The sequence below is a fragment of the Teleopsis dalmanni genome, chromosome 2, assembly GCF_002237135.1.
Source record: "Teleopsis dalmanni isolate 2A chromosome 2, ASM223713v2, whole genome shotgun sequence".
Taxonomy (NCBI): Eukaryota; Metazoa; Arthropoda; class Insecta; order Diptera; family Diopsidae; genus Teleopsis; species Teleopsis dalmanni.
In genome coordinates, this window is record NC_051847.1 from 188,607,743 (window position 1) to 188,619,088 (window position 11,346).

At 32.3% G+C, this 11,346-nt stretch overlaps 1 protein-coding gene across 1 annotated transcript; it reads right to left on the reverse strand.

Annotated features, from left to right (window-relative positions):
* Window positions 1-5,813: 5,813 nt before the first annotated feature.
* On the reverse strand, window positions 5,814-9,253 carry LOC119679424. The gene is made up of 2 exons (XM_038091772.1): window positions 9,120-9,253; window positions 5,814-8,776 (listed from the first exon to the last, which is right to left on the reverse strand). Exon 2 carries the CDS (start codon window positions 8,771-8,773, stop codon window positions 5,816-5,818), a length of 2,958 nt encoding a protein of 985 aa, XP_037947700.1. The 5' UTR covers window positions 8,774-8,776; window positions 9,120-9,253; the 3' UTR covers window positions 5,814-5,815.
* Between the last annotated feature and the right edge of the window lie 2,093 nt (window positions 9,254-11,346).

Consider the following 11,346-nt stretch of genomic DNA (forward strand, 5'->3'; position numbering starts at 1 on the left):
AATAATCATGAAGCTTATAGACAATACATAAATTAGTCAATGAGAAGGGTGGGACCCTGTAGTACCCCCAGCTATCAAAGAGTAAAAGTGCACAGTTGCGCTGACTCGAAAAAAGGATCAACATACATACATATAAAGTTCTTGAAATTTATTCTCCAAAAAGGACAAGTTCATTTGAGAAGTATTATGAAACGTGTTAATATCTGAAATTGGTTGGTTCAGGTATTTAATAATCTTAGCCATTGGTTTGCTTTAAAATTAGTTTAGATAGCTTCTGCCATCTTTCGAGAATTCCCAATGCTAAAACTTCTTTTCAACTACATAATACATAATACAAAAACTACATAATATAATTGGAGATCTTAAAATTGGAGATGTTTTAAAACGAGTAAATTCAGAAACGGTTTAAAACACTGTATTTAATGAAACTAAATTTTTCAGCTTCACGTTAATCAAGCTACTATCAAGATATGCAATGCATATCTCTAACTCAAAACAGACCAGAGAGTTGCTATTTAATTTTTATTGAAATAAATAACGTATAAAGTCTGAAATCAAGAGATATTTTATTGATAATATTAATTTGGACAGATTCTATGACTACAGAATAGATCTATAGGCGGTCTGTCACAAACTCAATTGTGCTGGAATTAAACGATTCTTTATCAATAGCATAAAACCTTGCTGATTGGGTGGTCAAATTACATTTATAGGGCAAACACTATTTTCAAAACAGACCACAATTTTGATATAAGGGAAATTAAGATGTGCAAGTTGAATTAGTTTGCGAACATCAAAGATAATCAGTAAATATCAAGGTTAAAAACAAATCATTCCTCGACAAGCTTTGACTTAGAACCCGCAAGGCAACAGACGGCCTGGGGTATAGGCTACAACCTGTAAAAGCACGATTTAAAAAGAAATTTCAAAAACATGCCACATACAGAGAAGCTACCAATTGAGTAATGTTTAGCAGAAGCGTTAAAGCTCTATACCCTATTGGAGAAAAAGGAAGTATTTATTGAATCTTTCTAAACAGAAATTGACAATAATTGTTAATTGGAAATTAATACGAGGGCTGCTATATATATTTCTGGCCTAATAATGAAAATGCAAATATTTACCATCAAAAATTGTTCTATTGCTTTTCTGGAGTATTCTCCAGCCTGATTTATACACTTTTGCATGCGCTCAAACCATTTGTCGAAGCACTTTTTCCATTCCGATTAAGAGACCTCCAAAACATGGTTTTCGAACGAAAATTGCTGACCACGCATCTTTTTCTTGATGTGCGGGAATGAAAAGAAGTCATTGGATGCTAATTCAGGGCTGTATGGCGGATGAACCATCAATTCGACGTTTCGACAGTTCAAAAAGGCGCTAGTTTGAGCCGATGTGTGAGATCTCGCGTTGTCATGGTGAACACTGATTCGTCTTGTCTTGTTCGTTTTTGGAATTTCTCCGATGACTTCAGGCAAACAAATTGTGGTGTACCACTCAGAAGTGACCGCCCTTCGTTGCTCAAGCGGAACAGTCGACACATGACCAGTTTTCCCGAAGAAATATATAGTGTTGCCTAGGCCAGAAATATTTATAGCAGCCCTCGTAATCTTAAAAAACTAACATTTATGCTATTGAGCTAGGAATACCATGTTTATCAATGATTTTCTTTTAAGGAGATTCAGTGGAGTTGCAGACGATAATGGTCGAACATGATGATTTGAATGCGACTTGTGTCTCTCTTGTGGAATTTAGGTGTATATTGGCAAACAACTTCTTCAACAGTTGATACATTTAGATCTTTGTGCAGATTTTTGTTTCTGACATACCACGGAGCGCACTTAGTTTGTTGAAGAATTTAATTTAAATTTGTACTCTTTGAATATTTTTCTAAATTTGTGTTACACGCTGAACATAGGTCCAAATTACAATATAAAAAAATTTAAATAAACTATAGAATTTTTTTATTATTGCTTCATAGTATTTAAATGGAGTGTTAGAAAAAAACTTTCATTATTTCACAGGTAATTCAGATGTGTAACCATTCGTACTACTTCAAGTGTTAGTTATTCTTGAACTTAAAAAATTCTCAATAGACCCAATAAATGATGTAGCACAGCGAATAATCAAATGATTTTAAAGGCATCTGTTGTATTTTAAAATAGTTCAATAATATAAATACTGTATAAATAAAGTATATATATTTATGTGTTTATAAAACATTTATAAAAATATATAAACAAAGTACATAAATGTGCAATTTACGTAAGTAATCAAATCTAATTTGAGTTCAATTTCTTCTACGAGTAAAAAGCAGGTCAGAATTCAATCAATTTTCCTCTAGTATTTCTTCACAAAATTAGGAAACTCAGCCCCTCAAGACGATTTATCATATATAAATATGACGTTGTTCTCGTATTTATAGTTTGTATTCGAGTCTTCCCAACGAAATGAAATTGTAACATTTAAATATTCGCATTTATGAAATCCGGAAAAGTAGCACAAATTGTTTTCGTTTTTGTATCTTCAGAGATTTGCAAAATGCAAATTCAAATGCGAACATTTTTTTTGGCGTTGATAAATTTATTCGCTGCAAAATTTTTATATTTCATTCGTAACACACGATTTAAAAACAAGCGTGGGAATTCAAATTATATATACAATTTACTATATATTCATATATATATATACCATACATATATATATATGCATATGCATGATTATATTAGTTAGATTCAATAAACGATTATTAGACTTAGTACATTTATTTAGCGAAAATATTTAATAAATTGACTGTAGATAAATAGTTGCATATTTTCATCTCTAGAATTTGGAGGAAAATTTGTTGTAGTTCACTTTGTAGAATTAATGAAATTTTAAGTTTTTTATAAATAAACATTTAATATTATATTTAATAAATAAATATTTCTTTGAAATTTAATGTGAGTAGTGAATGGTTATAAAATTTAAATAACAATTCAGAGAATTGAGATAAAAATTGGGATTCATGTGAATTTATTCTATTGCAAATTAAACTAACATTTTATCTATTCTATCTGTTATCAATAGCATCAATACAAATATTTGTTTCTATTTAAGGTTTATTTTTGAGCACAAGTCAAATCATCATAACTCTGAAGCGATTATGTATTAAAATTATAGTGAAAATAATTGTTTACCCCATTAATTAATTAATTTTGATGAAATTTCAATGTATGTCTATTACCATAGACATCATAGAAATTGAAAGATATCTTGATTTTGATAACTTGAGGTAATCCTGAGATATAGCATGGGTATTTAAATACCCAACAGTCATTGGTGTGATAATTTTTATATCAATTTTATATATTTGGCATCCTCCCTACATAGAAGACACACTAATAAGGGTGAAACTTCCTTCCTGTTTTTTTCTCCATCGCTAATATTTGGCAGCACTTTTCCCAAGCATTTTTCGACAAAAAAAAAACAATTCAACCTGTAAAAACCTAATATTAACTAGGTAAAAATTATACTGTTCTGTTTTTATGATGTAGATTCCTTCATCCTTCTCTTTTAATGTAAAAACAAATTTATCGTGATATCTTTCAGCTAGCTCGCGATAGAATTATTTACGCGTCTATATTTTATTGGGTATTTAAATACTGAATACGCTAAACTGGGTTAATATAGTAAAATTATTAGACCATAATTTTTAAAATACAAAATTCTTAATCAGTTATAAATCCATCTTAGACTAGAAAACTAGTTACAGTAAATAGAATTGAAGTTGACAGCATGATCACTCTTGTTACCAATAAGTGTAGGCATGAATGCATAAAGATGTGGATTTTTATGTGATGATCTTTGCCATTATAAAGCCAAGACTTAGGCACTGTAGGTACCGGAACATGAAGGGACCGATGACGATGAAATAGGAGACACCCTAGCAAAAAAGAGTACATGTACTCCTTTGATTTGTCTAGAGCCTTACTGCGTGGTAATAAATAGATTCGCAAATAACTTCATATGTGAACGGGAGTAACGAAATCTACTTGAATACTGGTGAGTCCAAACAGATATGCGGGAGTCAAGAAGGTTCATTGATTCTTAACACATCAAAGTTAACCTATCCTTAGTCCTAGCAGAAATGATATTAAACCCTACTCTGAACTTCTTACAAGACACTGTAGACTCAATTCCCACAAGAAGAACATAGGTGCAGTAGAAAGTGATTCCTGTCAACTCTGTCGTGAGGAGAAGAAAACATCAGAACATGTTCTACGCAACTGCCCAACGGTGGCAAGACAGAGACTTGACAACCTTAGTCCCAAATCAAATAGGTTAAATTAAACCTACAGCGATTACGAGATTTATAAATGGGCGTAGAATAGATATTTTTATGGTATGTCTATTTAATAAAGCCATGGCGAAGAGGAAAAATTGCTTGGTAACTTACCATATATATACCCAGCTTTCGTAAATTTCAGAGATATCTATTCACGTAACTTTGTTAAGAGTAGTAAATTCTACGAATGATTTTACAGGCGGTCTATCACAGACTCATCCTTAAAATTAACCTAGCGTTACATTCAACTTTTATTGAAAGATGTAAAGTCTAAGCTCTGGAATTAGGGTAAACATAAGAAATATGTTTAATTAATTTTGTTAATACATTACACCAAACATAGGTTAGTCCAAGATGTACTACTTCTAACTATCTGTAAATCGAGTTCTGAATTTGGGAACGAAGAAATACAGTCAAACTTCCATAACTCAACCTTCTATGACTTGAATTTCTATAACTCGAACTAAATAGATAACAACAGGATTTAAAGAGCAAATAACATAATATTACAAAAAAAAATTCTTTAATTCGTAGTCTCCATAAGTCAAACCTTTCGAAAGTTGAAAAAATGAACGGTACTATGTAAGGTTACCTCAGACGTACTCTTATGTCTAACCTAATCTGAAGTCTGCTTCGTCTTTACAGATTGTTTTAAATATATATATATATAAATATGGACTGATATATACTTTTTAAATAATATATACAGTAGACAAAATAAAAACAAAAACAAATGCGCAAATAAATATCGTGTAGGTTAAGTGCAAAATTCAATTTATATTTAAATTGACAAAAGAAAATTAATTTTTATTAAATAATTGGAAAATGAAAAAATTTTCACACAAAGAAAAATATCGCAACCATTGAAATTGATTGTGATTGTAAAACATGGGGATCTACTTTCCATATTAATTTTTAAATTGACTTTTAAGTCATCGATCACATTCAACTGATGTACGCAGATATGTGAATGCAGCAATTATGTAGCGGTTCTTGAAGATTTGTAATAGTACTAGAAAAAAATATACTAATCTCTAAAAGCTGAAGACAGAGAAATTATCCGTTTATAACCATTTCTTATTAACTGGATAAACTGATGGTTGAAGAAATTTTTTTATTTCGCTTTGGACCTTATAAATTATATGTATAAATAGAACCGTTCAAGTCAAATATGTGAGACTTTTACTTGAACCAATGGATAATATGAGTTTTGTGCACGAATATATAATATTATCTAACTTGGGCCAAAGGAACTAAAATGAAACTATAACTACAAAAAAATAATGAGCACAAAAACTATTTAAAACAAGTTTAAATAATTTAATGGTTAAATAAGTTTAATGGATTTAAATTTTCTTATAACTAATTCTCAATCTTCTTAACCAATCTTGTGAGAATAAATTCTATTTATAGATTATTGATATATAGTAATATTACATAATTACAATAAACAAAAAATAAAAATTAAAAAAAAAAATACATTTTAACTTACTTGTACTTTTCCGCTAATAAGTCCTTGCCAAAATTGCCAAATTTATTTGATTTAGCATAATTTGTATCACCACCCTCTTCAATAATTTCAATAGTCGGCTCTTCACCCATTCTAATACCACCGCTTCCAATGCAACTGTCATCGACACTGCGACGTTTTACAGGTTCAGAGCTACCCTCAACATGTATGGGTACAAAGTGCACTTTACCAATACTATTGCCAGTAGCGCCATTTATGTTGACAATTTGTTCTTCAGTTGTACTTGAGCCAGACGAACTAGCGCCATTTGCCTGCAATAAACTCGAAGCAGTCGACTCGACAACATCAGGCAAGCTAATGCTTTCAATGCACACTAAACGCTCAGCAACATTAGTAACACCACCATCGTCCACATTATCTAAATAATCATATTCCTCGTTCGGCATTAAGAGTTCATCACAATCCGTTGAATTACCATCGCGAACAAAAGGTAAATGATGACCACTTGTATTACTAGTTGCGGCGCGCTGTGCAAAAGCTTCTCTATCGCTGCTACCCGCTTTGGCCTGAGCACCATCGACAAACCCAGAGTCAGGACAGCCAGTACTCAAATTCGAATCACTGGCATTTTCACTCTTCACGAGATTATGTTGCTCAGGTACATCATAATGTTGGCGTGAGATTTCACTGCCAAGGTCTTCGGCATCTTCGTATTCTTCCGGTACTTCGGCTAATTTTATATTGATGTGACGCGCAGAAGTGTGCAGTGGATAGGGACTATTTTGATTTTGATTTGTTACAATGGATGCAGTTTCACTTAAAATACTCTCAAGCACCTCTTCAATCGGTGTTATCTTAACACTATCGTAACTAGTATCCGTGCCATTATATATAACCGGTTGTGCAAGGCAATCACCAACCTCTCCATTAATATCTCCACTACAATCAACCACAGTTATGGTTGGCAGTACTATTTTTGGCTTATCAGTCACGTCAGAATTATCTTCTTTCGGGATAACCGATTCACGAAATTTGCGTGCTGCACTATTTCGCGTATTTGTCGGCGCTGTTTCATTTATTTTGGCGTTTGCCTGCCCCATTGAAGCGTACGTACGCAAATTGTCGCCCGGCGTACTGTCTTGCGGTTCAATATTTCGCGTTTCTCTTGCTACACTACTTTGCCACAAATTATCACGTTCACATGCCGCAAGTTTGACTTCGGCCGTTTGATTTATACCGTTTACACCGTTTTGTGTTAAATGCGCGCATTTATCAAATTCACTATAATCACACCCGATTGAGGCTTTTTCACTAGTTGCCACTTCTGCAAATCCACAATCGCGCTGTTGTTCACGTTCACCGCTCCGATCGCATTCGTGCTCGATACCGACCCTTTCAGTATTGTTTTCTGCCGTCGAGACTGTGTCTGTTGTGAAGGCGCTTGAGTTAATATTTGGCACTTGAGTGGTAAACGAATTATGCCTTTCTTCCAAAAACTTGGCGCTCTGCGCTCTTCCAGTGTACAACTCATCATCGGTTTTGCACTCATCCGCTGAAGACGAGCGAGCACGTTTACTCTGCATTCCGACAATATCCGCTGAATGAGCACGCTGTGTACGTTCTCCGTTGACTACATCTGAGCGAAAGGTATCTGCGCTAAAAATATGTGTAGAATTCTGAGATCTATTTCTGTCATCAGCCTGTTGACGAAGCGGGTCGGTGGTCTGCTCAAGGTGTTTTGCAGTCGTTTGTTTTGTAGTCAAACTTTTGTTATTATCAAAGCGATTCATTAGCGTTTCATATAAGGCTGGTGAATTGACTGCTCTATTATGAATAAGAAACTCCGATGGCACATTTTTATTGCCCGCACTTAGCTCCGAATTACTTTCTAGAGCTCTATGTTGGTGTTGTTGTTTGGAGTGCGGCAATTGTTGCTGTTGATTTTGAAGTTGTTGCACTTTAGTCTGATTTTGTACACTTTTATTCCGACTATGATTATTTCGTCCACGCGCCATAAATAAATTACCTAACTTAGACGACCAAGCACTTGTTTTCGCAGCTTTTACTATATAATTTGATTTAGTCACTCGACTGAGTGTTTCATTGTCAATATGTGTTACGTCAGTTGAACGCGTAACCTTAGCAGGCGATGTTCCTTTATTTGTTCCCAAATTTAAGGAATATCTGAAGAATGATGGTCGTTTACCTTTTTGAATTTTCTTTGATTGACGATAATTAACTTCACTATAACCTTGATGTGTTGCGTCTGTACCAGAATTTCTGCTCTCAGTAATTGTTTCAGTGTTGTCTGTAGAGTCGTTATTGAATTTTTTCGATAAGGTCGTATTATGCTTAAGTGTGCTATATGGATTGCCAATATTTTTGCCACTCTGCCGATCAGCTCGTTCGTTTCGACTAGTGCTAGCGATTTCATCATTTACGTTGGTGACCGACGTTGATGGCACATCTTTGTTTGTTGTTTGATATGCTCTTTTTAGAAAATCCTCTTTGCACGGTGCCGTGTCACTTTCAAATATGTGCTCTGACAGAGAATTATTCTCAGAATAATGTGAGAACTGTTCTGACATAGATGCTGCAAGATTTGATGCTGTTTGCGCTAAACTAGCTCTGTGCTCAGGGGGTTGAAATCCGAACCGATTGTAATTTTCTGCTAGTGATGCGGCAGCTGATGTACTCGCCTGTTCATCGTTGGTGCTTGGCCTGAGCAATGCTTCAGCTCTTGCTAATGCCGATTTATTTGCGATAAGATCATCAATGGTTTCTTTATCAATACTAACAAATTTATTGTAATTGTCATCAGCATTCTGCAATGTAACTGTGGAAATTCCTGAAGTGTTGCTAGTAGTTGCATTCAAGGCCGGTTGCGGTGCCTCTAAATTTTCACCTGATGTCGTTTGAGTTGTGGGTATATCAGCGGATTTAGAGTTCTTTTTGCGAGTAAAAAAACGAAACATTTTCTAGCGGTAAGATTTATGGAAAAAAATAATTAAAAATACATTTAATTTAAATATATATTTGAAAATTTAGAAGAGGGAATTAATAAGAAGAGTCTTAATAGTGTTTAATGGGATGAAAGTACACGAATGAAATATTATATTTTAGCCATTATAAACAGATTTATTATTATATTAAATAACTAAAGCAAAATTTATGAATAATTGAAAAAAATTTATTTTAAAATATTTATTTCAAAAATAATTTTTTTTCATATAAATGTGATTATTTAAAAACTTGTCAAAAATTAAATTAAACAAAAATTTTAAGACTTATCATTAGATAGTTATTTTATTATATACCAACCTTTAATTAATTATAAAAGTTAATTAGTTCTCAGCTATTTCTCAATTTGTTGTATAGTTATAATTTTGTTGTCTCTTCGACTTCTCTCTTGAATATTTATGTAGACTGTATAAAAATATAATTTATAATTTATAATTATGTTTAATTTTAATAGTCAATATAAATTTATTTGCACTGTTTATTGATTTAAATAATAATTATTGTAATGCACAATACAATTGACAACAATTGACTTAAAATTATATTTAATTTTATGTAATATTTTTTTAATAATTTTATTTTTTAATTGCAATGACACCTAGATCTGATTTTATATAAACTTCAAAAATATATATATCTTATTAATATATATATCTAATATAAATAAAACATACAGCAAAGCTTCAAATACTGCCATAAAGCAATTAGAGATAGCACAAAATCTGGCTTTAAGAAGACTAATTAAGATTCCTTGATTCTAAGAAGCGACTCAGTGAAAAAATATATCAAGGACAGAGCCCTAAAATTATTCACAAAAGTTGATATGTTGCCCAACCCCGCCCTAACAAACCTTAAGTCCACCTCAGGACGCACAGGAAGATATGCTGATCTACGGGCCGTCATCAGTTAGAAGATAAATAAATGATAATGATTCTAGTATAGTTAAAGTTCAGTGTGGGGCAGGGATAAGCCCCTCAGTCACAAAAGAGTAAAAGTGCGTAATATCACTAACTCAAATCACAACAACAACAACAACAATTTTTTTTATTTATAATTATAGTTGCCAAGCTTGTCTACACCAACAATGAAAACTTAATAGTAAAATAATCATAGCCAGATAATGTGAAGTGATCTTTGCTGAAACTATATACGAGCATATTATTTATAAAATCATATTAGGTACATAGGGACGAAGGTTTATAAAATTCCAGCCTTATCCCAATTTGTCTCTTTCATCCACACTTGGAGAGCCACAACTATAATAATTATAATCAAGAATTCATAGATTGTGAGCAAATCACCCTTTTTCTTGTGATTAGTCGACTATAAACTAGACTGAACGATATGCCAAGGTGCTTTCTATATATATTAATATCTTTAAGATAATGAAACCAAAATACAAACCTTACTTGGAATGTATTTCTAGAATTTAATAGTTATAATCACTTCATACGAAACACCTTAAATAAATAACTGATATAACTTATATATATCTACTAAGAAACAATTACAATATGAACAATCGAAAATCTCAAATTTCTTCTTCTATAAGAAGAAAACCTAAAGAAAAACCTTAGTTAGAAAGTTTTCATAAAATTTAATAGTCACACTTTCCATACAGAAAAGGGTTCAAACATATAAACAAAATATATATCTATTAAGAAATAATATATACAACGCAAAGTCGATGACAAACAGGTACAGAGGTAGGCCAAGAACAAGATGGAACGAGAATGTGTATGGTGATACAAGAAAGATTGGAGTACTGAACTGGAAGAGTGTAGCAGAAGTTCGGAACAGATAGAGGCAGATCGTGAGGAAGCCCAAGGTTCATACTGGACTGTAGTGCCAAATAAGAAAAAAAGAAGAAACTATTTCAAAGATCATTAATATTAATTTAAAAAAAAAACAATGCAAACAATTGGAAAGCTTGGTTAGTCGCATCTATTCCAAAAATTACAAAATGTAAACCATCAATACGAATGAATGATATGACGGAAGATCGAAGTAATAATCTTTTCCTTACTTTACTGCTATAATAGAAAAATCTGAACAAAACCAAAACAAAACTCAATGTGTTACAGTAGTTTAATCGTCAGCTTTTTTCAAACAAAAGACCACTCTAGATCTACTTATAAATAATTTTATAATCCAATAGAAACATTAATACAATAGAAATCATCAGAAAGTCAGATTAGTTACAAACATATACAAAACAATAATCTTGAATTGTGGTATATAGGTATCATGATATGATATATCAAGCCATACTATGATAAAAAATATTTTTATTACAACTAGAAACGAAGATGTGAAATTACACTAATCCAAAACTAAATAATATATTTCTCAACTTTATTTTTTTCTTCTGTTTTTAACTTCATTTTATTATGTACAATCTATTCTAAGCATGAATAATAAGTACTACTTATAGCAATAACTATATTTAACAGGCTTGTACGGGACTACCCAGTGGTAATCACCGCCTTTTTAATTAAGCAGTAGTCAAGTTCAACACTCGTTAAAG